At 44.5% G+C, this 27,064-nt stretch overlaps 2 protein-coding genes across 3 annotated transcripts in view; one reads left to right on the top strand and one right to left on the bottom strand.

The window, feature by feature from the left end:
• Positions 1 to 22,287, top strand: part of LOC111151041 (RAB3 GTPase activating non-catalytic protein subunit 2) — a 93,039-nt gene extending 70,752 nt beyond the window's left edge. Inside the window, exons 24-35 of one of the 2 annotated variants that reach the window (XM_022508759.1) lie at positions 380 to 608; positions 4,726 to 4,899; positions 5,004 to 5,110; positions 7,540 to 7,606; positions 9,497 to 9,567; positions 12,080 to 12,115; positions 13,267 to 13,341; positions 13,974 to 14,192; positions 17,043 to 17,132; positions 17,375 to 17,596; positions 18,704 to 18,862; positions 19,281 to 22,287. In XM_022508759.1, the coding sequence (XP_022364467.1) occupies positions 380 to 608; positions 4,726 to 4,899; positions 5,004 to 5,110; positions 7,540 to 7,606; positions 9,497 to 9,567; positions 12,080 to 12,115; positions 13,267 to 13,341; positions 13,974 to 14,192; positions 17,043 to 17,132; positions 17,375 to 17,596; positions 18,704 to 18,862; positions 19,281 to 19,436 (1,605 nt within the window). In that variant the 3' untranslated portion in view covers positions 19,437 to 22,287. Of the gene's footprint in view, positions 1 to 379; positions 609 to 4,725; positions 4,900 to 5,003; positions 5,111 to 7,539; positions 7,607 to 9,496; positions 9,568 to 12,079; positions 12,116 to 13,266; positions 13,342 to 13,973; positions 14,193 to 17,042; positions 17,133 to 17,285; positions 17,597 to 18,703; positions 18,863 to 19,280 lie in introns of those variants that run through there. The other variant, XM_022508760.1, reaches the window with a different exon arrangement.
• A 453-nt stretch (positions 22,288 to 22,740) lies between these two features.
• Positions 22,741 to 27,064, bottom strand: part of LOC111151014 (isoleucyl-tRNA synthetase 2, mitochondrial) — a 59,183-nt gene continuing 54,859 nt past the window's right edge. Inside the window, exons 22-23 of the mRNA XM_022508713.1 lie at positions 24,855 to 24,999; positions 22,741 to 23,308 (exon numbers count right to left, since the gene is read on the bottom strand). Of these exons, the coding sequence (XP_022364421.1) occupies positions 23,166 to 23,308; positions 24,855 to 24,999 (288 nt within the window). The 3' untranslated portion in view covers positions 22,741 to 23,165. The remainder of the gene's footprint in view (positions 23,309 to 24,854; positions 25,000 to 27,064) is intronic.

The following is a 27,064-nucleotide window of genomic DNA, read 5'->3' as shown; positions in this document are numbered from 1 at the left end:
GGAGAGAGAAGGAATTTGAGACTCATATTGTGTGTCGGAGAGTGCCCTCTGAAGAGTGAGCACTATCCTGGTACTAACAGAAAAGACCATGGACTTTGTTGGGTATGGCCCTGCGAACTCGTTAGTGCCCATTGCATGAATCAAGGGCTTTCCCGGGGGTCTTACTGTGAATGTCTAGACTCTGTCACTGTTGCCCCCGAGTCTCCAGTCTCCTCCTGTCACTCATGTTCCATCCAGCCAAGTGGTAATACTCGTGAGCCAGCATCTGCGTGTTGCTTCGTGACGTATCCTGTCATCAGCTTTCAGGTTCAAAGCTCATTCAAGTGCGTGCTGATCCAGAGTCTTTGCCAGAGTATCACCAGGGCATTTTTTTTGTTAGTTTTCCCAAACAGTGTCGGGTGCTGATTCTGAGGCCCTCACCGATTCCTGGGAGGCCCTTTCTCTTGACATGGAATACTGGAAGCTCCTGCTGAAACAGCTGGAGGACTGCCTCATCCTTCAGACTCTGCTTCACAGCAAAGCAAACACGCCAGCCTCCGAAGTGTCGTCGCTGCAGGCTGAGCCACTCCCGAGGCTGTCTGTCAAAAAGTTACTGGAAGGGGGAAAAGGTAAGCTGGGGTTGATGGGACATTGCACCTACAGATCTGTGTGTTTATGGTGTGGACGTTTCTGGGGCTTTTTATAGAAATGATTGCAAGGATAGGGAAAGACAAGTACATTTAGATTTAAAAAATTAAAAATAACCTGCCATGTATTTCTTCTCAGTTAATCTCCTCAAAGTCTGATTCGGTCAGTTCCCTGCTCAGGAATCCCCATTCCTTCCCCTGCCTTAGAGAATTAACCACAGTTCTCAAGAGTGCTCAGAGGACCTCGAGAGCCCACCCTTTTCCAACTTCATGTCTCTGTGAGGCTGGCTTTTCCTCCTGCACTTCAGCCAGAGCAACAGATCCTAATAGATGGCGTGCAGAAGCTGATCGGAGAATCCAGATGTAAGCTAGACAGTGGAAGAGGCTTTGCAAAGGTTGTAGTGTTGCTCCTCTCCCAAAATGTCTTTTCTTGCTTTGGGAACTATATTTTCATAAAATGTTATTAACATGTAATAGGTTTATTACTTATATTTAAAAATGAATTAATAAAAGTATTTTAGAATTTTCTCAATTTTAATTTCTAAGACCAGGAATTTGAATCAATATAACCCATAAGCTAAGGTTTGGGATTGTCAGTAATTTTTAAGAGTTTAAGGAGATTCTGAGACTTAAGAAATTCAAGAACTTCTGGAACAAATAGAAACTGGTTCTCTAAGAACCTTGGGTTTGAATCTAACCCGTTTTTCCATTTCTTGCTTGCTGATTGTGGCTCAAATGAAGCATCTGTGTGATTCCCCAGCCCTGGGTCTGAGCCTGTCCCCTTCCCTCTCCCGACCTGTCCCAATCTGGATTCTAAATTGTACTTAGTCCTCTTTCAAGACCCTGCTCAAATGCTTACTCCTCTAAGAAACTGCTCATGGTCTACTAGCTACCAATTTTCTCTCTTCCTCCTGATTTCCACAGGACCTTATACCTCTTTTGTGATTTATCACTTTCTACTATTCTAGAGCCATTGGGTTCTTGTGCTTACATCCTGCAGGACCAGAAGCATTGTAAATTTTTAGTTGTCTTGGTGTACTCTCTTTTTACCAGCAGCTCTATCAGGCATTTGATCCTGGAATGTCAGTATTCCTGGATTTGTAAATACCCATGTGTTTATAGATTTCGATTTAGTTAACCTGTCTTCTTATCCTTTATAAGATTTGTAAACTTCAGCCTGAGAGGCAAGGCCTTAGCTTTGGCACACAATTAGTGGCCTCCACAGCTGCTCTTAAGGAACATAGACTGTGGGTGCCGTCCTGACGCTTGCCGTCTGCCTTGTCCCGGTTTGCCAGCATAACCCAGAAGGAGCTTATACACTTGTTTGGAGTTCTGGTTTTGTGACTGCCACACAGGGGACCCCTCCAGATCGCCTGACTCTGGTGGCCAATGGAGCTTATGCTTGTAGTCCCACAGGACTGTATATATTTGCTTACTTTTAAAAGCTAATGCCTGACAGGGTACCTGGCAGTGCAGTTGGTTCAGCATCTGACCCTTGGTTTCAGCTCAGGTTGTGATCTCAGGATCATAAGATTGAGCCCCACTTTGGGCTCTGTGCTCAGTGTAGAGTCTGCTTGAGATTCTCTCTCCCTCTCCCCCTGCCCTTCTCACTTGTGCTCGTGTGCTCTCTCTCACTCTCAAGTAAATAAGTTAAAAAAAAACCAAAAAATCTGATGCTTGAGGTTCTGGCTTTTAGTCAGCCTGAATGTAGGTGTGAAGATCCTCTCTTTTGGGACACTGGCTGGTCTTGGCACATCCTCAGCTACTGTGAACTGTTAAATATCTACTAGGCTGCTTGGCTAAGCACAGAGGTTTGAGAGACAATCAAGAACTGAGACACGATTGAGCAAGGCCATTCCTTTAAGACTGGAAGAGGTCGTTCCATCTACTGTGTAGAAACCAACACAAAGACTCATGCAAAAGGAAGAAATAGAGAAATATGTTCCAAGTGCAAGAACAGGATAAAACTTCAGGGTGGGGAGAAACCTTAATCAAATGGCGAGAAGTCATTTACCTGATAAAAAGTCCAAAGTTATAGTCATAAAATTGCTAACCAAAGTGGGGAGAAGAATGGATGAATACAGTGATAACTTCAAGGAGATGGAAAATAAGTAGACATCACAGAGCTGAAGAATACAATAACCGAACTCAGTATATGCTAGAGGGTTTCAGCCGCAGACTAGGTGAAGCAGAAGAAAGGATCAGTGAACCCAAAGACAGGGCAGTAGAACTCGCCCAATCAGACAGTTACAGATATTGTAACAATAGATAAGTTGTTATTTCTAAGCATGTGGTAATCACAAAGCAAAAACCTGTAATAAATACACAAAAGATAAAGAGAAAGGGCTATAAGCAAACCACCAAAGTAAGTTATCAAACCACGGAGGAAGAGAGCAAGAAAAGAATAAAGGAACAGAGGAACTATTAAAGCAGACAGAGAACAACATGGCAACAAGCAACATCTACCAGGAATTACTTTAATTATAAATGTGCTAAATTCTCCAATCAAAAGACAAAAGGTGGCTGGATGAGTAAAAAAAACAAAACCCATATATATGCCACCTCGACACTGGACACACACAGGCTGAAAGTGAAGGGATGAGAAGAGACACTCCATGCAAATGCAAATGGAAACCCCCCCCTTTTTTTTTAAGTTTAAATAAGTTGTTTTTTTAAAAAAAGGCTTGCAAAAAAGTTTAAGTTGTAAACTCTACACTCCTTGCTGCCACCTGCTGATAGGGTAGGACCGTCTTTGTGATATTAACCTGAGCAGTGTGAGCAAGGGCTTGATTTTGGAATGGAAACTACCAAATGACCTGGAAGTCAAACATGAGAAATTGGAATACCCAGCACATTGCTGTCCTTTATTATCACCGATAAGTGTGATTTTACTGTGAAGCTTTCTTTTTTTTGTGGAAAGGTTTATATTTGATCAAACTGGGAAGAAGAAGTTTTGGTAATTAGAGAACAATGTATCATTTGTTTTAGGTAAGAAACAGGACTCTTTGTCTTGAGTGTTTTCCAGTTTCCATGTAGAATTTTTTGGCCTATGTCAGTGACTGAAACATGGGAAAACATCATGTTTCTTAGAGGTAACTAATTTTTGCCTATAAGTACTCCATGTAGGCAAGTTATTTGGCTATTAAAAGTAACATGTTGCCTAAACAGGTATCATGCTAATCAGTCTGTTTCACTTGTATATAAATGAAAGTGGTTTAAAGGCACCTGGGGGCTTAGTCAGTTAAGTGTCTGCCTTCGGGTCAGGTCATCCCAGGGTTCTGGGATCGAGCCACTTGTTGGGTTCCCTGCTCAGTGGGGCATCTGCTTCTCCCTTTGCCCTTCCCCCTGCTTGTGTTCTCTCTCCATCTCTCTCTCTCTCTCTCTCTCTCAAATAAAACCTTCTTTAAAAAAAAATGATAGGGGATGCCTGGGTGGCTCAGTTGGTTAAGCAGCTGCCTTTGGCTCAGGTCATGATCCCAGCATCCTGGGATCGAGTCCCACATCGGGCTCCTTGCTTGGCAGGGAGCCTGCTTCTCCCTCTGCCTCTGCCTGCCACTCTGTCTGCCTGTGCTCACTCTCTCTCCCTCTCTCTCTCTGATAAATAAATAAAATCTTTAAAAAAAAAAAATGATAGGGGCACCTGGGTGTCTGAGTGGGTTAAAGCCTCTGCCTTCAGCTCGGGTCATGATCCCAGGGTGCTGGGATCGAGCCCCGCATCAGGCTGTCTGCTCAGCGGGGAACCTGCTTCCCCCTCTCTCTCTGCCTCCTCTCTGCCTACTTGTGATCTCTGTCTGTCAAATAAATAAATAAAATCTTTTAAAAAAATGATAATGTTTTGAAGATTTATTCATCCCTTCCTCTGTGTCTGGTGAAGTATATTTTGAATTTGTGGACATAGAAGCTACATGGTATACAGACAAGTGTATGCATTTATGTTTAATATATATTGGAGTATATATATATATTAGGTTATTATATAATTATATATATAATATATATATTAGAGCATAGAGATGCCCTTAGCCATCAGATATTGCACTTGGCCTTGCCGTCTTTGCTGAACACTGTGAATTTTCATTTTCTTATCTCCACATTATAGGTGGCATTGCAGACAGTGTAGCCAAGTGGATATTTAAACAGGAATTCAGCCCTGAAGTACTAAAACTGGCTAGTAAGGAAAGAGATGCAGAAAACCCAGATGAACCCAAAGAAGGCATTAACAGAGGTTTACTTGAAGCATCAGAGGTGGAGATGACCCTAGGAGCCATACCAGGTAATCCATAAATATGAAGAAATATGTGGCCCAGAGTGGAGGGGATGTGGCTGAGTCTTTGTTAAGGAAAGAATAATAAATCTGTCCTCTCTTGTGGCTTTCAGACTTGTTGCATTTAGCCTATAAGCAGTTTCCATGCAGCCTTGAGCTGGACGTGCTGCACGCCCACTGCTGTTGGGAGTACGTCGTTCAGTGGAATAAAGACCCAGAGGTAAGGTTCTCGCCACTTCTTTCCTGTTAATTCTGTCGTTGTGCTCATGCTGTACATATGTGGGACTGTTTAGGTCAGTGACGTACTGTAAACACTGGACTTTTCCCGCTTGGGATGCCGCTGTACTAGGAGCGGTGCTAGGTCTTTTTTCATGCATTATCTCTCAGTCCTCACAGAGAACCTGTGACATGTGGACATTGTCAGTACCCCCCTCTGGAGAAGAGAAACCAGGCCCAGAGAAGTTCGGTTCCATGCCCCAGGGCACACTGCTGAGTCGTTCCGGGCCAGGATTTCCACCTAGGTTTCTTTGTGTTTAGAGCTGGCGTGTTTTGCCCCCGCTCCTAGTTAGGTTGTGATACGTATATTTTTTATTTCCTTTTGAATTCCTGTATGAGACGGCACGAACTTACTAGAAACTTTGTAATATCGTAGTCATCCTGATAAAGCCAGGGTGAAGATCCGGACGCTGACCTAGTGTCTGCTTGTTTAGATATCCCTGCGTTTGTCCATCACTTCTCTTATGTTCGTCTCCGGAACACCGAGAAAGCCGCACTATGTACAAGGCTGACCCTAGTCCAGGGTTAGCCTAACTGCCCTTTTAGCTCTCTGCTGGGGCATCGTTTTCTGCCACTTTCTCTCGCAGAACAACCATAGTCGGGAAGCAGGATTGGCCCTGAGCTGAGGGGCTGGATTTGGGTCCCAGCTGAATTTCTGACAAGTGTCTGGGTTTGGGCCAGTCACTGAATCTCTGAACCTGTTTGTTTCTCCCTCTACCTTTTTTTTAATGAAGGTGCCAATCCTTCAGGATTGATGCCTGGATTAAGTAAGATGTGAAAACATAGGATGGGTATTGCCCTTTGCCAATAAGTCCGTCCCTCAGGTCTCCCTAGTCAGTGCCCTGGTAAATTATCCCTCTCCAAGCCAAATATTTTATGGTCCTTATGTCAGGTTGCACTTTTGAAGAAAAAAATCTCACTGATGAACTAACGCACACTAATACATGAATTAATGATACTCTTCCTCCCCCAAAAGTGTTGTCTTTAATACGTAATCACTTACATATTAAAAGGTTTTTTTAAAAAGTGCTTTAAACAAAGGAATGGCCCTTGATCAATTAAATCTTGACCAAAAAGTGATTTTAGCACAGGGGACCCTGTTGATGGTCCCTAAGTCACCCTCTTCAGTGGCCTGCTCTATGATCTGAGTGGCCATTGTGTTTGGGCTCTCTCCTTCAATGGAAAATTTTTCCTACAGGAAAAAGGAATGTTACAATTATAATAAGGACATAATAGTTTGTAAAAATCTGAATAGATTAATTCCAGATTCAGCTCTAACAGTGATACATAAGGAGAAAATTCTGTTTTACATCATTCATTATAAACTGAAGGCGGCTTGGGACACAGCTGAGGTCGAGCCTCATTGCCCCTAGTCACCAGCTGTATGATCTCTGGGAACATTTCTCAACCCTTTGTTCTTGATTTTTTTACTGAAAGTAAATGAGGACTGTAGCTATCTTGAAGGGGTGTTGCAATTTCTAGAGAAAATGCATGCGTAGTGCCTGACATCTTGACTAGTGCTATCATGGTCTATTTAAATTGTTTACATTTCAAATAAATGACCATTTTTCTTGTTTTTTTTTTTTCTTATTAAATAATTCTCCTTTCCCCATCCAATCCCTACCCCAGTTCTACCATTTTATACATGAGCTTCATCAGGATCAAGACAATTGAAATTATTTGTGGGAAATCACTAACACTAGTATGTGTTATCAAAGGTGATAAGTTTAGTGTTTGTAGCTATAATATTATTTAGCCAAGATCTGGGTAATGTCATCAGTTTTACATGCTGCATATGAGTGTTAATATGTCAGACCTCGATTAGAAGGAATTGAATTGCAGACATGTTTCCCTTCACTGCTTTAGTTTTCCTCGTTGGCATGTTATCACTAACCAGCTGTATAATTTACTTACCATATTTAGCTTGCTTGCTTGAATGTAACCTCAGTGAGAGCAAGGATTTGGGTCTCTTTGTTCATTACAGTGTCTCTGGTGCATAGTAATGCCTTAATAAATAATTGTTGAATAATGAAGAATGATATTTGCAAAGAAGTAAACCCACCTCTGTGTGAAATTCAAGTATTTATTAGAGAAAATACTGCTGTCATGTCCAGGCCATAGTGAATATTGATTCCAGATGTCAGCATATATGACCTGGTATCCATCATCATGTAGGTAACGTGAATTTAAGCGAGACCATTGACACTGTCCTATGAAAAATTTTCTTTTACCTAATACATCTGTGTTCTTATCACCACATTCTTGGGTAGCTTTATGTAGAAATTTAAGAAGTTACCATTGGTGTTTGAAACATCTGTTAAATGATACCTCTCTTTTTTTTCCTCTCTCTCTTTTTTCCTCCCTGTATGTAAGGAAGCACGTTTTTTTGTTAGGTCAATAGAACACTTGAAGCACATTCTTAATGCGCATGTTCAGAATGGTAAGTAAATAAGCATTAAAAACGTAACTGGTGGATTCAAAAGAGGCAGGGATCATTAAGTTCACATTCTGTTCATTTTTTATTTGATGGCTCTGCCTCCTACCTAACACGTGACTGTGTACGTGTTTGTGTATCATGATGGGCGAAGTCCTGGTCTTTGAACTGCTTAGGAAAATGCTGTTTGGGAGGGGATAACGGGGGAGAAGTAAGGAGAATATTAGACATAAAACACTGATTTTCTTTTTAGATCACAGGTAGATAAGAAAAGAGGGATGGACTTCTCAGAAAGGGCTGAAGTTGCTAATGAAAAAGTTAGGTAGCCAAGAGCCTAAGGCTATCATATGGTACAAATTGCTTTGTGTTTCTTTTTTTTGTGTGTGATGTTATTTATTTATTTGACAGAGAGCGAGGGAGGGAATATAAACAGGGGGAGTGGGAGAGGGAGAAGCAGGCTTCCTGCTGAGCAGGGAGCCCGATGCGGGGCTTGATCCCCAGACCCTGGGAACATGACCCAAACCAGAGGCAGACGCTTAACCACCTGAGCCACCCAGGCGGCCCCCACCGCCGTGCTTCTTTTAATAAATGTGACTGTTCTCCATTGGCTGCTGTAACATGGGGACTGCCGATGTCTCCTTGACAAAATGTCACAAATTGTGGTGGAAAAATTATAAACAGGCTACTGGTTCCACTAAATTAGTGGGTTTCCCTGGAAGAAGTAATGGAGGGCTCGGCACGAGGCTAGTTATTTTACTAAGTGGTGAAACTAGGTGTTGAGCCACGTAAGAGGGAGGCATCAACTTGGTGTCCATGTGATGAATTTTAGGGAAACTCCTTATTCCTCACCATACTGCCTCCTCGCAGGTGGTATGATATCCAATTGGAGAAATTCTAAAATGTCTCATTTTCTGTGAAGAAAACATGAAAATTTTTTTCATCTCTTACATCTTACCTTCTTCCTGGGAGGAAAAAGAAGATGGAAAGTGACTCATTTGGAAAATAGGGTCTCTAGAGAATTCTACCCTTAATTGATAAAATTAAGTCACTGCTAACTTCAGGCTTGTATTTAAGAACTTAGCTGTTTGTCCAGTGGGTCTCCTGGCTTGTCCACAGCCCCTGAGGCCCTCAGCCCCAGTTACGGAAGCAGCCGCCTGCGGATAATGACCGCAGGGGAGATGGCATGCTGAACCTAATTCACAACAGTTTCAGAAATTTTGATGCCATGGTTTATTGAATATGGAAGTATATAGCCCAGATTTCTTGTGTGGTTGCTTTTGTGTTTTATTTTTTAATACTTCCTCATATGTCACTTTATTTGGTGGTTACATGTGAAAAAAAAAATGACTTTTGGACATTGAGCTGTTTCTCTTTCTTGGCTGTTTTGAATAAAGCTATTCTCGACACTCTGATACACATCTTTGTGTTTATGCAGTGGCATTGCTGGGTCGTAGGGTGGACACACAGTTAGCTTTAGCAGAAATGGCCAGTTTTCCAAGCGGTTTTGCCACTTTCTGATGCGCCCCCAGCAATCTATGAGTGTTCCAGTGGTTTCTTTATCTTCCCCAACACTTGGTTCGGTCATTAAAAAAAAAAAAACCCTTGTGTTGGTTGGTTGATATCTGTGATTTTAATGTGTATCTCATAACTAAAGATATGGATCTTTTCTTACACTTAGTGGCCATTTGGATACCCTCTTACACAGCTCAGTTCTGATTATCATTGAGGATAAAGGTTTTTCTTACTTTTACAAATATTGTAATGTGAGATGTCAGAAATGATATCTAAATAAATAGCCCATATAGCTTTATAAGCTTAAGGAAGACAGTAATTTGTTAAGCATGATAAAAGAAAAAACAGATAAACCTTCTACTTACTACTTTACTCACTCTCTAGGCATTGCTCTCATGATGTGGAATACATTCTTGGTGAAAAGGTTTTCTGCTGCTACGTACTTGATGGATAAGGTAAGGTAACTTTAAATTTCATATACTTGTTTCTTTCCTTAATTGATTGATATTAGAAAGTTTATTTACATTGGGCCTTGTTAGACTATTTTTTATTTGAGATTACATTTTACTAATGCTCCGTTAACTGTAATGCCCAGTACTGGCATTTTGAGGACCTGGAAAAGAACCTCCCAGATCCTTGAGAGTACTTTCCTTTAAAAGCCTCTTAACCAAAGAGAGTGAGACTTGTGCTTGACTGAGGAAAAGATTTGTACCTTGTTTTAAATTAAAATGTACAAATGTATAGTTAACTCATCCCTCTTTGGATGTAGGACAAGGTATTTTCTTTGGGGTCGACTGCCTCCCTGCTTTGGTTTTCCTACAGAAAATTCACCCCTCTTGCCTTGCGTGATTTCTAAATTCCTTTTCTTTTTAAAGTGGTGATGCAGTCTGAGTGCAAAATATTCAGATTTTAAAATTTACGCCCTCTTCTTTGTAGTCGCTTCCTCTGCATCTTTTCCAGTAGAGCCGGGAGTCGGCTACTCTGCACAGCTTTTTAAAGCACTCAACCTGGTATTCGTATATCCACCCCCTTTTTTTCCTCACTCATATTTTATCAGTTACTTAATTAAGTGACAGAAATACATGATTACCTATTACAACCAGCCAAAGTAGTTTTAGGAACAAACAGTGCTCAGGGGACAGGACTCAGCGGGCGGAGACTAGCCGCCGCCCCCCAGCTGGGCACCCAGGGCCCTGAGCAATGTGTCCCCAGGCCTGGCAAGAGTATAGCTTCACCTGGCATCAGGTGAGTGGATGTCAGGAGAGGGACAGCATGTAAGGACAGCACGTTCTTGCAGACGTACACGGACAGACATTCAGCCGTGAGCGTGACATTCAGACCCACTTGGGGCCACAGCTCCACTACAAATGCTTTCTTGGCTGTTCCTGGTAACAGTTTTCTAGTTCAACCTGATGTTCCCCACGTGCTCACCTTCCTGGCCTGCTTCAGTGTTTGTTTTCCAGCTCGTTCCTTTTGGCCTTTCTGGTACTGCTCTGTTCCCTTCCACCTCTGGCTGGGGACTTCTGGGAGAGCAGTAGCGCGAAGCCTTTCACGTGTCTGTCACTGTGGGGTTTTGTAGTGTTCGTACATCAACGGCCACACAGGACTCTCACAACCCGGACTTGAATTTAAACAGGGCTGAATTAGGAGGTAGAGAGTTTTGATGATTCATTCGATAAATACTTAACTACAAGTATCTCTTGTGTACCAAGGGCTGTGCTAGGTGCTGTGCTTACAGATTTCAAAGTCCCAGCCCCTGCCCTCCAGGGACTCCCAGTCTCAAAGGTGTACAGGGTGCTTTGGGGACTGAGAAGAGGAAGGAAATAACCAGGTCAAGGGAAGGCTTCTGGGCTGAGTTGTGGAGGAGGAGTGAGCAGGGAGCAGGGGTGAGACGGAAACGTATTCCTGCAGAATCCGTGTTTGACTAGAGCTGGGAGGAGTTTCGGGCGCTGGAAGCACGCACCGGGGGAAGGAGTGGAAACCAGGCATGAAGTCTTTCCTGCGTGGGCTGTGGGTCTGGGATTTTCTAACCCTCTGTGTAAACTGCCTAGCATAGGGTCTGGCCCGTAGGGCGAGGGCTCAGAAGGTGGTAGCTGTTACTTTATCTTGAAGATGCTGGGGCAGTTTTAAGCAGAGGAATGATATGTTCAGATTTGTGTTTCAAAAGATGATTCTGGCAACGGTGAAACATGTGGGATTGGGAGGGGCCGAGCGTGGTGGTTTGAGGGCCGGCGCAGAGATCTCAGTGAGAGGCAACGAGGCAGAGTCATTGGTGTTGGGATCCCTGATCCGTGTGCTGCCTCCTGGGAATTCTTGTCAAGTCATGTTCCCGAAGAGTCGGGATAAGTGTGCAGTAGAGTTCATCAAGTACTTATTGAATTGAGAAAATCAACCAGTTTTCTGAGCTAGGACTAGAACTTCTGTCTGCACTGCATTGTTTTTCCTTCTTTTTGACCATTTAAAATGATTGTGTATCTTTATCAACAAACTGCTCTTTATTCATAACCTTGAGTTTGGTTTTGGGTTTTAAGGCAACAGTTATTTGCCTTACTAAAAATATGGTTTTTTTAGAGGGTTTTTTTTTTTTTAATTCAAAATTATTTATTTATTTATTTTTGTTCTGTTTTTCTCAAAATCTTTATTCACAAAAATATTCACACTGTGGTGGCTATTTCATTATTAATCCAAGTATCTGAATAAAACTAAAATAATACAGGTTTAAGATGATGATAATAATTGAAAAATGTTTATTTTTGGTAAGGATTATTTGTGAGCCCAAGGGTATATTTTTCATAAAACATTTTAAGTTCCACCACAAAGTTAACTGCATTCTGTTACAAATGAGTAGAACCAACATTTATTTATAGCTGAGTTTTTAAAATTTTCTTACTTTTACTTCTTATACCATAGTAATGCCTTCTTATTTAAATTGTTAAATGAATATAGTATTTTGTGTCCCGTTCTTAGGTTGGAAAATCACCAAAGGACAGGCTATGTCGAAGGGTAAGTGACTCTGTTCACCAGATGCCGAGCTGTCCGTCCTGCGCCTTACGTAGCACCGTATTCACCGCAGGGCTGGATTTGGTCTTTTCCCATTCTGATGGCCTCTCAGGGAATGAGAAACGTGGGAAGATAATACGATGTTAAGGAAACTGGCCATGAATTGTGGCCACTTTTAATTTACCTCTCTAGGTTGTCAGATACCTTCCAACTAGAAATTTATTAACATCAACACCCAGTGTCCTATGGAAGCAGATTCATGAGGGAATTTTAGCTACTTTCTGTAATAACCATCGCACAAACGGTCTTCAGTACGATTCCAGCCCACGGCTTCTGGGCTTCTGTTTGAGGCCGGTGAGGAGGAGTGCTAACTTCTGCTCAGAACTTCGAAATACTCTTACTACAGACACCTTGGGCAATCCCGGGACACGTGAATCCAGCCGTGCTAGGCCCATAGTCCGGACAACCCCACCGGGGGAAAGTTCTGCTGTGCTCCTGAGAGTGGCTGGGACTGTTATGTGTGTATACACACACACACACACACACACACACACACACACACACACAGAGTGAATAATGCAAGGATGAATTACTTAGGATGTGAGGGATTTATTGGTTGTGGGTTTCAAAAAGCTGGTGAGGGCCAACGGGAGCGACCTGTCGCCCACAGCCCGAGTGTGGTATTTAGTTCCCGCGCTTGGGGATGCTGGCTTTGTTCAGAAGGTTCAGCTCCGTCCCTGAAGGACGCTCTGCAGCCAGAGCGGGCTGTTTTCTGAGGACTTCTCCTCAGCTTGGCTGCTGTGTGGCGTCTCAGCACGTACCCTGACCCCTGACCGCCTGTCTGGCGCCTTAGCGAGCTGGTCCTCAGGCAGCGGAGCCATGACCTGTGGCAACCAGTGGTGCCGCGTCTTCACAGCACACGGGGAACACCGGCTTGTGGAAAGTCTGTGTGGGTACTGTCTTTTGGAAAGCCTGATTTTAAAATACAGTGAATCTCAAGAAAGAAAATGTGCCAATGCCTAGACTTTCAAATTCTTGTATGTCCAGTGCTGAGAGTCCTCTGCATAGGTGTGCTGCGCTGTGTTTGTGGTTTTTCTGGTGGGAACTGTGGCAGTTCTGCTGCAGGTGCTAATCGTGTTCCTTTTTACCGACAGGATGTGGGGATGAGTGACACAGCAATGACCTCCTTCCTTGGCTCCTGCTTGGATCTTCTTCAGACTTTAATGGAGGTAAAAGAGGTGCATTTTCCTTCTGAATTCTCTCTGAGATAGCAAATGTTTTTTAAATCGCTGAACTTAAAAAAGGACTCTAGGGGCACCTGGGTGGCTCAGTGGGTTAAGCCTCTGCCTTCGGCTCAGGTCATGATCCCAGTGTTCTGGGATCGAGCCCCGCATCAGGCTCTCTGCTCAGCAGGGAGCCTGCTTCCTCCTCTCTCTCTCTGCCTGCCTCTCTGCCTACTTGTGATCTCTGCCTGTCAAATAAATAAATAAAATCTTTAAAAAAAAAAAAAAAGACTCTAGATGCTGTGAAATGTGTAAGCCTGATGATTGACAGACCTGTACTCCTGGGGCAAATAATACATTATATGTTAATAAAAATATAAAAATTTTAAAAATTAAAAATAATTTTTAAAAAAGGCTCTAGAAAGAGGTTTTTTTCCTTTCTTCATTTTTAAGTTTTGACATAAATCCCCCAAATCATGGTTTCTTACAAAGAATTAGATTTGATTTTTTGTTGTAATTTTGGGGTCTGGGGAGAAAAGGGGTTTGCACTTGCCCCCTTGTAAGTGCGTTAAGATATTTATTTGCAAGCTCTTATTTCTCCGATTCTGCCCGCGTTTCTCTGTTCTCCAAACACGCAGGCCGACGTCAGCCGGGACGAGATGCAGGCGCCTGTCCTGGACACAGAGGACGCGTGGCTCATGGTCGAGGGACCAATCTCCATCGTGGAGCTGGCGCTGGAGCAGAAGCACGTCCACTACCCGCTGGTGGAGCATCACTCCGTCCTCTGCTCCGTCCTCTACGCCGTCATGAGGTTTTCTCTGAAGACTGTGAAGCCGCTGTCACTCTTCGATAGTAAGGTGAGGATCTCGGAGGCCTTGAGAGCCGGCTCGGAGCCGAGGGCTTAGCAGGCGTGGGCAGGGCCATAGGGAGGACCGTCTTCCTAGGACGCGTGTGGGGTTACTCGCCGGGGGCTCCCTGCTCGCTGCCCTCCACCAGGATGCCTGTAATTCTGGCTTCCCTTGACTCTTCTGGGTCCAGAGTCTTGCCCTGTCAGCTGTCAGCCCTTCCCATTCTGCACATTTTCGGATAGACCCATTTTCTCCCTCGTGGGTGTCTCCAGGCCCGATCTGTCCCCTGAATTTGAAGCGTGTATTTCTTTCTTCTTTTTTTAAAGATTTATTTACTTGAGAGAGAGGAGAGCGAGCATGAGCACGAGTAGGAAGGGCAGAGGGAGACGTGAGAGAATGTTCAGGCAGACTGCTCTGACCACAGAACCTGACACAGGGCCCGATCTCACCACCCTGAGATCAGGACCTGAGCCAAAACCAAGAGTCAGACGCTCAACCGACTGAGCCACCCAGGCGCCCCTGAAGTGTGTATTTCTATCGACTGGCTCTCTTCGGATGGGCTGTGTGACTTCGGACGCCTCCTGTGTAACACACTTCCTCCCCCAGGCCCCTACCCTTGACCTAACCCCCAGTGGAGTCGGCGCTCACTTGTGTGCGGGCGCAGGTGGGGAACCTTGAACTTCTCTAGCTCGCTTCCCTTCAAGCCCCACCCGGACTGTAAGTCGTTCTCATCTATTCTTCCTTAAATCACATCTGTCCATTCCTCTCCATCGCTAGACCCTAGTTTATTTATTTATTTTTTTTTTTAAGAAAAACCGAAATGAAGGGCCTAGCTCAGTCCTCCCCTCAAAAAGGGAGTTTGTGAAACGAGAGCACATCCGGAATTGGACAGGCGCGGCGGGGCCGTCCGTCGCAACCCATGCGGTGCTGCGGCGCCCGAGCCCGCCTGGGCCTGTCCTGCAGAAAGGCCGTGCGGTTCGGCTGGGAAGTCAGGAGCCTGCCCTGCCGTTCGCCAGCGCGGGTCTGGGGTGTCCCGAGCCTCCGCGGGCTCGTTCGCAAGTGCCGCGTCGGACCGACCTCACGGGCGCCGTGCGGGGAAGTGATGCGCTGCCCGCGAGGGGCTCCGCGGTGTGTGTCGCGTAGTAAGTACTAGACGGTGTCACGGGTGTGCGGACACGCCCCCTCCCCAGGCCCCGCTGTGCAGCAGACCCTCTGGTAACAGACCCCTGGGGGGAGGCTACAGAGTAACAGACTTGTAGGTGAGTATGTGCAGAGACTTTTTCTTTTTTTAAAGATTTTGTTTGTTTGAGACGGAGCAGGGGAGATTGGGCGGGGCGGAGGGTGGGGGGGATGCAGACCCCCGCTGAGCAGGGAGCCCGACGCAGGGCTCAAGCCCAGGACCCTGGGATCATGACCTGAGCGGAAGGCAGACGCCCAACTGACTGAGCCCCCCAGGCGTCCCCTGTGGAAAAACTCGCTGTCAGGGATGTCCAGTCTGCCCTCACGACGGGGTGAGGAGCTTCACCTGACTGGCGCTCACACCAGCTGACCTACAGCCCACGATGGCTGGTCTAGAAAGCCCATTAGAAAGACCACGATGGCTGGTCTAGAAAGCCCGGGGTGACTGCCGGGGAAAACCCGGCAGCGTGGGACAGTGGGGTCGTCCGTAAACCCGGACGGCCTGGGGGGAAGTGCTGGGCACAAGAGCCGGGGCCCCTCCAGCCTCCTGGGCCCGAGGCTCTTCGCTCTCTACTCCGTGTCCTTGCAAGAGCTTCTGCGGTTCTGCTTTGGCTCCACAGATACACATCTGTTCCTGTAAACGGTCTTTAAACAGTTGAACAAGTTGTTCTCAGGCGGGTGCGGAGTACACACTGGGTCTTAGTTATCTAGGACCGCATAACAAATTCCCTCAAAATTTAGTGGCTGAAAACATTTTATGGGTTGGGAGTTCGGGTCCTGCCTTACTCAGGTGCCTTTGGCGCAGAGTCTCTCGTGAGTCTGCAGTTCGGGTTTCGGCCAGGGCTGCCGTCCCATGGCAGCCCACACCGGGGAGGCACGGGGGTCCCCTTGGACGCTTACATGATCTCGGGGAGGCTGTTCTCGCCACACGCACTTCCCCGAAACGCAGGTCCCGCCCCGGCAGCTGGCTTCCCTCAGGGCCTGTGACAGAGCCTAGGAGCACCCAGGGCAGGAGCTGTGGTCCTTCTGTCCTCTCAAGGGAAGGGGGTGACGCAGGGCATGTGTACCAGGAGGAGGGGATCATGCCTCAAAGGCTGCCCAGCACATACTGGAGCGCTGCTGATGAAGTTAAATGGGGGCGCCTGGGTGGCTCAGTGGGTTAAAGCCTCTGCCTTCAGCTCAGGTCATGATCTCAGGGTCCTGGGATCGAGCCCCGCATCGGGCTCTCTGCTCAGCAGGGAGCCTGCTTCCCTTCCTCTCTCTGCCTGCCTCTCTGCCTACTTGTGATCTCTGTCAAATAAATAAATAAAACCTTAAAAAAAAAAAGTTAAATGAATAAAATTCCAAGATGTTAACTATTCAAGGAGAAGAATCCATCGTGAGTTCCTGATTAGAGGACTGCCCTTTTGTCCTGCCCTTAATAATCCATACTTACAGGGTGCCTGGGTGGCTCAGTGGGTTAAAGCCTCTGCCTTCGGCTCAGGTCATGATCCCAGGGTCCTGGGATCGAGCCCCACATCTGGCTCTCTGCTCCACAGGGAGCCTGCTTCCCTTCCTCTCTCTCTGCCTGCCTCTCTGCCTACTTGTGATCTCTCTCTCTCTGTGTCAAATAAATAAATAAAATCTTTAAAAAAAATAATCCATACTTACCTGTTTTCTTGGTCTTTTCTTTCTCTTTAGGGGAAAAATGCATTCTTCAAAGACCTAACTTCGATTCAGTTATTACCTAGTGGGGAAATGGATCCAAATTTTATTTCTGTACGACAACAGGTAAATTATAGTTAATTGGATTTTATTTCTGTCTCTCAGAAGAAAATAGTAAATCAAAAATTTAGCTGGCCTTAAAGGATGACATTTATTATTGAAAGCTAATTTTCCTTTCAACTGTATTTTCCTTTTTGATAATTAATTTCAATGGAAAAGCCACCCTCATTGACAGGAAAGCCCATTACTGTGATTTAGACCTCTTTTAATGATGAGTAGTGACGGTGCTGTCCTTCTCCATTGGCAAGTTCTTACTGAAAGTCGTTAGCGCGGCCGTCCAGGCCCAGCACTCGGTCGCGAAAGACCGAGAGTCCTCAGAAGAGGCACCGACCACTCCTTTTGGGAAAGACCAAGACTGGCCAGTGCTAGCTGTGGATTTGGCTCATCACCTTCAAGTTAGTGAAGATGTGGTTCGAAGGCATTACGTGGGGGAGCTCTACAACTACGGAGCGGACCACTTGGGAGAAGAGGTAATGTCGCCTGTGAGTGTGAGGTGGGGGGGTCAAGCCACAAAAATTACAATTGGGAGTAGAGAGTCCGTAAAGTCTCCAATAAAGCTTTTTGTTTTTCCTTTTGTTAGGACTTCTAGGCACAGAAACAACAATGTTAAAATATAAAACTGTAATCAAATTCCTGTTTCTGGTCTGTGTTTAATAAACTCCTACAGTGCCAGGCCTATTCTATCCAGAGGGGCATCATGGTACCCAAAACAGACAGGATTCCCTCCTCATAGAATTGATGGTCTGCTGCTAGGAGCAGAAAAGCTTGCTGAATTTATTTTAATTTTAATTTTATTTATTTATTTATTTATTTGATCATGCAAGCAGGGGAAGGTAGATGGAGGGCAGAGGGAGAGGGAGAGAGAGAAACTTAAGCAGGCTCTGTGCCCAGCACAGAGCTCGATGCGGGGCTCGATCTCACAACCCTGAGATCCTGACCTGAGCCGAAATCGAGAGTCGGACGCCGCGGGCGCGCTCACTTTCGTACTGAGTGACAGACGCTGTGAAGAAAAACAGATTCCCATGAATAAACGGGAGCTACTACACTACAGTGGTTAGAGGGATAGGGGAACTGAGTCCCCAAGGATAAGATGCAGCCCGTCACACAGGAAACCAGGGCAGCAGTGCTTGAGGCTGGAATGATGAGAAGTACAAGGTCCAGGGCTGGAGGGCCAGAGTGTGGTCCCCACATAATAGGGAGTGAGCAGCGAGGAAGTCCGTGAGGAGGCGGGGAGGTGGGCGGGAGCCCGATCCCACGTCTCCTAGCATACGGTCATTCCTGCATTCAGAAGCCATTAGGTTTGAAGCAGTCATGATGTGATTTAATTCCCTTTGCCAGAAACAAAAAATGACTCTTAGAGTCCTGTTGAATTGAAAAACTAGGGGATAAGAAAAATTAGGTGGTGAGCAGAACTTTGAATTTTGAATGCTAAATTTGATTTGGACTTTTTTTTTGGTTGTACACGTGGCCACAGCTTAAAAACGAACCAGAATCTCTTCACTGGCAAAGCCTTTCCTAGACTGAGTACACGTGTCAGCTCTCACTCTGTATGCACTTGTCCATGCTCATGTCCTCAGGCCATTCTCCAGGTTCAGGACAAGGAGGTCCTTGCCTCGCAGCTGCTGGTGTTAACAGGGCAGAGACTGGCTCACGCGCTCCTCCACACCCAGATCAGAGAAGGAATGGAGCTACTGGCCAGACTTCCGCCCATGCTCTGCACTTGGCTGAGAGCCATGGTAAGTACGAGAGCCTGAGATCATCGGGTCACTGGTTGCTTTCTTACAGGCATATTTAATGACAGGTAAGGAGAACATTCAAATTAGGAGTTTAAGTTCGTTCTGAAGAATTCTTACTGGGAAATGACTATCCTGACAAATCTTTTATTTTTATTTTTTTTTTGAAGATTTTGTTTACTTATTTGACAGAGATCACAAGTAGGCAGAGAGGCAGGCAGAGAGAGGGGGAAGCAGGCTCCCCGCTGAGCAGAGAGCCCGATGTGGGGCTCGATTCCAGGACCCCGAGACCATGACCTGAGCCGAAGGCAGAGGCTTTAACCCACTGAGCCACCCAGGTGCCCCTATCCTGACAAATCTTAAGTGAGTAACAATTACTGTTGTGTATAACTGATCGGTTATTTTTGTGTCCCATTTGCAGAACCCCCAGGATCTTCAAAACACAGAAGTGCCAATTGCAACGACAGCTAAACTAGTAAATAAAGTCATTGAGCTTTTACCAGAAAACCATGGGCAGTACAGTTTAGCCTTACACCTCGTTGAAGCGATGGAAGCCATATCTCTTCCTTCTTTATGACACTTGCCTACTGAAAATGGTCCCAAATTGTGTGACTGGAACATGAATTAGTGCATGTAATTTTACATAGTAAGATCTGGAATTTTATGAAGGGAGTAGGTCTTTTTTCTTTTGTAAAATAAATATAAATACATACTACTTTTTAAAAGTGCAGTCCTGGCTAAATTCCACTCCTTTGGTTAATACTGAAGATAAAATATAACTGAATATCAACTATACCATATTACTAACACAGATGTTTTACTGTTTATTTCTAATTTAAGCACTTAAATAGCTTTATGGGTAAACTTTGCTATTTCAAATGGGTTATAATTTACAGATTATGTTCTTATTATCAGATTCTATATTTCGTACTCAAAATGTTAATTGTAATTAAATTTAAGTGTGTTCATGTATAGTCCCCCATCAGTAAAATTTGAGGAACACCCCACTGGCTTTTGTTGGCATGCTTAAATCCCGGAGCTCTGCACGAGGACAGGTTCTTTCCCCGAGGTTATGCTGCCACCACCGGAGGACGATGACCTTGCTTTGGAGGAGGAACGGGTTCGAGATCCTCATATTCATCAGAAGGGACACTGAACAACATTAGAACCCTTAACCTGTTGTCCTTGCCAAAACTGAGAATCTGAGACGCAAGCAACACAGCAAAATTAATTACGATGTAAGTTAAGATTTACTTTTTGCCAAGATTCAAAGTTGTATCCACATCAGGTCATTGTAAAAATGTATTATCTTGTAAAATTTATGTTTTAAAAAAAAGGGCAAAGATGCTAAAAAAATTAAGTCCAATTTATTTTTCCTACAAGTGTTTAGAAAGGTCTGCTTCTGGGATATGGTAACATTATCTATTCTTGGGAACAGTACAGAAAAGGCCTAGTGATATTACAGCTTTGCAAACCTACCTCACAGCTGGGTTGAGAGAATAAAATACAACTAATTTTGTACCCTAGAGTGCCTCGAGCAGTCCAAGTGCTGAATAATTATTTGTTGATTAAAACCAGGTTAACCAAAACTCTGTAAAAAGTGCTTTGGCTCTACAAATACCAAGTCTTTATTAGGGTAGATCTTTGGAATGTAGCCATAGAGTGCAATTACTGATCTCTGTCACGGATCACAATTGTTATTCGTAGTAACTCATTGTGATACGGAAGTGTGTTGTTTCACTTACACGTAGGAAGCCAGCGTTAGTAACTGTACAAAGTTGACAAGTATGCCCCTCGAGGTTATAAAGAAAAAAGTCTCACATTTGAGGATATCCCAGTGTAAATTCTTTTTAACTAAAAGATCACACCCAAAAAGGAACTAAAACTTAGTCTAAAGAAAGAACTAGTTCTAAAGAACTTTAGTTCTTGAAAGAACTAGTTCTAAAGAACTAAAACTGTCTAAAACTTACTAATTACTGTTTAATTTAAAAATCTTGAAAGATAAAGTTTAAAGATGTCTTGGATATTTGGGTGAGGGCCTCTAAGTCTGACCGAGGCTCACGCCGTGTACAGTAGCAGCACCGAAAAGGACCTTAGCTCGTCCAGCTTCTCCGCCTCTGCCGGGATCTCCGCTGGCCCATCCAGACACAGTCCTGAGTCCTTGTAAACCTATCGAGCTTTATCTAGTCACCTGTTACATGCATTCTAAAATATTTGTTCTTCCTGTAATTTTTCTAAATACTCTGAAAGTAGTTACGAATTTTGGAGGCTGGTCAAAGAAACTTTACATCGTCACTTTGATTCTGTTATCACTTTTGGGGGAAGGGGAGTACCTGATAAACGCGTTAGATAATAAAGCTGCTTAAACTTATTCTCGTAGGACACACAGATCTGGGGATTGTAGAGAATAGTAATAAGCTGAAATATGGTTCATGGGACCGTAACAGATCACTGAATTACAAATCTGTAATTACATTTGTAATCCTAAAGTTTACCATTCAAAGAATTTTAAAATTGAATGCTGAGTTATATGGTTAAGAAAACCAGTTAAGTATTCTGTGATTTCATCAAGGGCTTTTAAAATAAATTTGAGAGAAGAAAAGAAAATAAATACCTATGTAAACATTCTGTAACAACAAAGAGCCACAAATAAAGGAATTAGGGTGTATGTAGGATGGGTGATTTCTGAAACAAAGGTATGTTGCACTTTCTGATGGGAAGCCACTAACAGAGAACTCCCACCCCCCCACACACCTTTCTTTGTTAACATTAAACAGGCATCTGTACCTTGTTAAATTTCACTGTATAATGCTGAAGGAAGACAGAAGTGTTCAAATAATTGTAACTTCTACATTACAGGTTATGTTTAGATGTAGAACTAGAAGAGCCAGATAAGCGTAGGTGAACAGGAACATAGCACCGACCTTCTAAATGCTTCATACTTTTGCTAAAAAAAAAAAATAAGAAGTGGAGAGAGTTTTTCCTTTGTTATACATTATAAAACCTCATCTAAGGTCAAAGTAAGCACTGTTACATTTTTAAATTGCTTTTCTTTAAGTGGTTAATTGCAACTTAAAATCAAAGAAAACAGATTTAATTTTTAAGTTTACATGGAATATAATGTTCACTTACAAGTTGCTGTGGTTCATTCATTTATAAGAGACAAATCTTTTTAAAGTACTCCATAGCAACAGTGAAAGCCTTCCCTCACCCTGACAGGAATGAATTTGTTGGGCTTCTAAAAGTTAGAGTTCTGCTGAATAGAATTAGCTGTCCCTAGAAAGGTTTTAATCCAATACTGAATTGTTTATAAAATGCTGTCATCTATTGTAATGTACTATAAGTAGTGACATTCTGTACATACTTCTATTTTCTGTGTCCATTGTTGTGAACTTATGTATATTAGTGAAATAAATTTTCAGCTTTCATGTTGTTTCAACATTCGTAAATATCAGTATTAAGATTTTCTTTTCTCTCTTGTATGAGAGTAACAAGTTCGGTTTTCATTCTTCTTTTTTTCTGCTTTATCCTTTTTTTTTTAAGATTTTATTTATTTATTTGACAGAGATCACAAGTAGGCAGAGAGGCAGGCAGAGAGAGAGAGGGGGAAGCAGGCTCCCTGCCGAGCAGAGAGCCCGAGGCGGGGCCCGAGATCATGACCCGAGATCATGACCTGAGCCCAAGGCAGAGGCCTTAACCCACTGAGCTGCCCAGGCGCCCTGATTTTCTTTCTAATGCAAACAAGAAACCCAGCTGTTTTGAGGAGGCTGCCGCTCACTAGTAAGGCAGAATGACATCACTGTCCTAAGGGAAACGCACCTCTGCCATTCTCCTTCAGGACTGCGTTTTTTACTTGATTTTTACAACTTCACCAGTATCAGTAAATTTCCAGATGCCTTTATTTTTAGAGGTTACAGAACTTAAATATGGAGTCAAGAAGCTTTATAAAATATAAAACATTTTCTGGTCAGCCACATTTAAAGTCGAACACACCCAGTGCCTCTGTTCTGAACGAATCTGTTGCGGATCGATCGAGATCCGCCTGCATATCTGTATTTTCCCGCGAGTGTGAGTGTGTGTGTGTGTGTGTGTGTGTGTACACACACACATTCACACACACACATTATTTTTATCTGCTGCAGGAAAAACTTGTGATTCTGAACTTGACCCTTATCCTCCACCACTTCCTCTTCCACTCGTTACTTAAATCCAGGCTTGCTTCCTTCCCGTGGTAAACAGCGCCTCTGAACTCAGGGCCTGCGCTCTGGGGCGTCCTTGCTCAGGGAGTGGTCGACAGCAGGGGCGCTTACTTCCCACTGACAACGTCCGTGCATCGGGGGCAGAGTGCGTCCGGGGACTCGGCCGTGTACTTCCAACAACGAGGGCATTTTTCTTTGGTAGTGGGCGTGACAATTACTTTATAGGAAGACTCTTCACGAATATCACCACCTGTGAGAGAAAGATACAGGGAGACTGACAGGCTGTTCAACTTGTTTCTCTCTTCGCTGGGTGGTTTGCCAGCGTTCCTTTTTCAGCGCTTTCTCCCTGCCCTGGGAAAGCTGGTCAGCATGGCTTCATTTGCCACATTCCATAGACAGCTGTGACAGCGGACTCACACCCTGACCCCTGAAGACAGCTGGGGAACCGGAGACCCCGTGTGAGCTGGTAACTGATGTTCCCCAAGTCACGGGTTCTTTGTCTCCTCACACAGAGCAGGCCTTCTAGCTCTCCATCCAGGCAGTTATCACAAATTACACGGCCTCTCCAGCTTCACAGAATTTTATTTTTTTCAAGATTTTATTTATTTATTTGACAGATCACAAGTAGGCAGAGAGGCAGGCAGAGAGAGAGGAAGGGAAGCAGGCTCCCCGCTGAGCAGAGAGCCTGATGCGGGCCTCGATCCCAGGACCCTGGGACCATGACCTGAGCCGAAGGCAGAGGCTTAACCCACTGAGCCACCCAGGCGCCCCTACACAAGAATTTTAAGAGCCAAATTACAGTGACAACTGCAGTGTCCCCACTTAAACCTTGGTGTGGGGGCACCTGGGTGGCTCAGTCAGTGAAGCATCCCAACTCTTGATTTCGGCTCCGGGCAGGATCTCAGAGTCTGGGATCCACTGGAGCCTGCTTAGGGTTCTCAAGCTCTCCTCTCCCCCTCCCTCCACCTCACTCTCTCTTTCACCCCCTCTCCTAAAAAAAAAAGAAAATTCTTGTTATAAACAAAAACAAAAACTTCTCCACTATTAATACTCTCAGACTTCAGCCTATATATATACAGTGAAGAAAGTTACTTTCTAGCCATTATACAAAGAAAGTACATTAACATTTTGAAAAGCAAGCGAGAATCTTTACTACATGGTCAGTGCTTCCAGGCCTCCGACTTAAACTGATACCCATAAATGAGCCTCCTGCCTCCTGCTGGCACCTAAGAACCATGACGAACACAGGCAGCGTCACTATCCCCACAGGATCCACGTGTCATTCCCTGTTCACGTGACCGTGCCTCCACGCCACCACTGAGAACGAAGCAGGCTGACAAAAGTCCCCCACCGAGTTCCTGCCCACTGCGGGAATGAGTTCCATAAAACTTCTTCCTTAACCCTTCATGAAGATTAGCTAAATCTTTTAAAATAGGGTGTGCAAATAAGGAATTTGAGAGTCCACACTGGGGAGGGGCGGGGAAGGCAGGACCAGGATCCTGAGTGCCAAAGCAGAGGGACACAAAAGCCAACAGGAGTGAGGTTGACTAACGTCACCTACAATGACCACTGTTCACGGGAAGGGAGGGAAAGCATGCTCCTCTCCCGAGCCCCGTGTTCCCAAGATCATCAGGTAGGACACTTCCGAGATCTGGTTTAGAAACTCGGCCAGTTTCCATGAAAAGACACACTCTAAGAACACACCTTTAGAACACACCCAATCCCCCGCAAAGCTGATGGCTTGCGATCAGCACTCTGTTCCCCAGGCCTCGCCTGCTCTCTCCCCTCTTCCTTACCTTCTAAATTGATCAGGAATGTCCCTTTGCGCTCAATGACATCTGTCGTCGTTGATCGTGGCTCCTGAGACAGTAAAGTCGTCTGGGAAGCCATCATTAGTTCATTCAGCTGAGACGTGCTGGAAGTCTCCTCCGCTTGTAGCATCTGGGAGTAAGCAGGCGGAAGTTACTGTCTGAATGTTTACCGCACACTGAGGTTAGAATTAATGCTGCAAATTCTTGTGTTCACCGAGTGACCCTTTAGTGCCATTATCTCCTAAGCTAATACTATTAGATCTATTAGAATGAAAGTTCTTTTTTTAAAAATTTTAGAGTGCATGAGCTGGGGGAGGGGCAGAGGGAGAGAGAAACTCCTGCAGATTTCCTGATGAGCGGGGGCCTGACGTGAGGCTCAATCCCATGACCCTGAGATCACAACCCGAGCCAACGTCGAGTCGGCTGCTTAACCGACTGAGCCACCCAAGCACCCCTAGAATGAAAGGTTTTAATTAAAAATGTCCAGGCAATAGTATGTGCTCTGTAATACACTCTATGCCGGGCACTTCACTATGCCAGATGCTAAATGTCTGTTATTTCTAATTATCATGGTGTTCCTCATCCCATTTTCCAAACGAGGAAACCTGCTCTGAGGAGTTAACTACTCACGGTTCTCGAGCAGCGAGTGCTGGAGCTGCGCTTCCTGCCCAGGTCTGTGGGCCTCCGAGCCCGGACTGCTTTCTCCCTGTGTCCCGCTTCCCACATTACAGACGTGTTAAGATACGATCTGAACAGACCTGCTCTAGCCACACACACCAATGGTGCCAACGGACTAAAGCACAGAGCTGTTCCCAAGTACAATGAAGTGGAATGTCTGGTACACACTTCCACACTTCTCATGGTAACTCTGCTCTTCAAAATGAGTTGGTTGTTTTTTTAAGGAATGTGTGTATTACATCAAGGGGTGCCTGAGTGGCTTAGGTCAGGTAAGTGGCTGAGTCTTGATTTTAGCTCAGGTCAGGATCCTCAGGGGCCATGGGATCGAGCCCTGCATTGGGCTTTACGCTGAGTGTGGAGCCTGCTTGAGATTCTCTCTCTCCCCCTTGGCCCCTCTCCCTCTGCTTGCACATTCTCTCAAATAAAAATTTGTAAAAACTCAAGAAAAAAAAAACAGGAAAATTAATCTGGTTTTAACAAATTCACGTAACTGGTAAATCGCAGATCCAGGACCCGTCTGACGGCTATGTAGTGTCGTTGCTAAGAAAAGTACACTACTTTTTAAAATCCCGAAGAATTTTTTCCAATATAAATGACTGAAACAAGCTGTTATTTTTTTTTAAACTCATTACTCAGAATTAATGAAGTGAAAAGACACAGGACATGCAGGAGGAAAGCCCAGAACTACGCTGTGTAGCTGTAGCTAGGTCACAGTTTCAATGGTCTTCTTTGCTCATAAAATAAAGGAGTCAAGCCTCCCAACTACACATTTTTTTTTTAAAGATTATTTAGAGGGTGCACACAGGGGAGGGGCAGAGCGAGCAGGAGAGAGAGAGTCTCCTACTGTGCTGAGCACGATGCCGGGCTCCGTCCTGTGACGGAGAGCGTAACGGACCTGAGCCGAAATCAGGAGTCGAATGCTGAACAACGTGAGCCTCCCAGGGGCTTCCCAACGTAGAGATTTCAAAGTGCGAGTATCTTACTGAAATCATCTGCTGGCTGGTCAATAATCTACAGACTGCGAGCCTCAAATCTTAGTTACATTATGAAAAATTTAACCTGAGCTTACCAACCAAATGAGATGGTCATTTTTAGAGAACTATGATAGCGGTAAAAGTTTTAAAATACATTCATTGTCAATTCTCTTCTCCAGCATTAAAAGTAGAAAAACATCAGGACACCTGGGTGGCTCAGTCGGTTCAGTGTCTCCGTCTGCTCAGGTCACGATCCCAGGGTCTCGGGATCGAGTCCCATATAGGGTTCCTAGCTCAGCAGGGAGCCGCCTCCTCCCTCTGTCTGCCACTCCCCCTGCTCTCTCTCTGTCCCTCTGACAAAAAATTATTTAAAAAAAAAGACATTAAAAAAATTTTTTTTAATGAAGTAGAGAAAAATCTTGAGTCAGTATGTTAAGCCACAAGCCAATGTGGCCAATGAACCACTAACAATTGCAAGAAGAAAGTCTTGATGGTGCTTTTGGAAATAAAAATAGGACGAATGCTTTGAGATGACATAATTTG

Source organism: Enhydra lutris, unplaced genomic scaffold (assembly GCF_002288905.1).
Source record: "Enhydra lutris kenyoni isolate GAN:26980312 unplaced genomic scaffold, ASM228890v2 scaffoldscaffold25, whole genome shotgun sequence".
Taxonomy (NCBI): Eukaryota; Metazoa; Chordata; class Mammalia; order Carnivora; family Mustelidae; genus Enhydra; species Enhydra lutris.
Note: the sequence above shows the minus strand (reverse complement) of the source record. Positions and strands in the feature narration are given on the sequence as shown.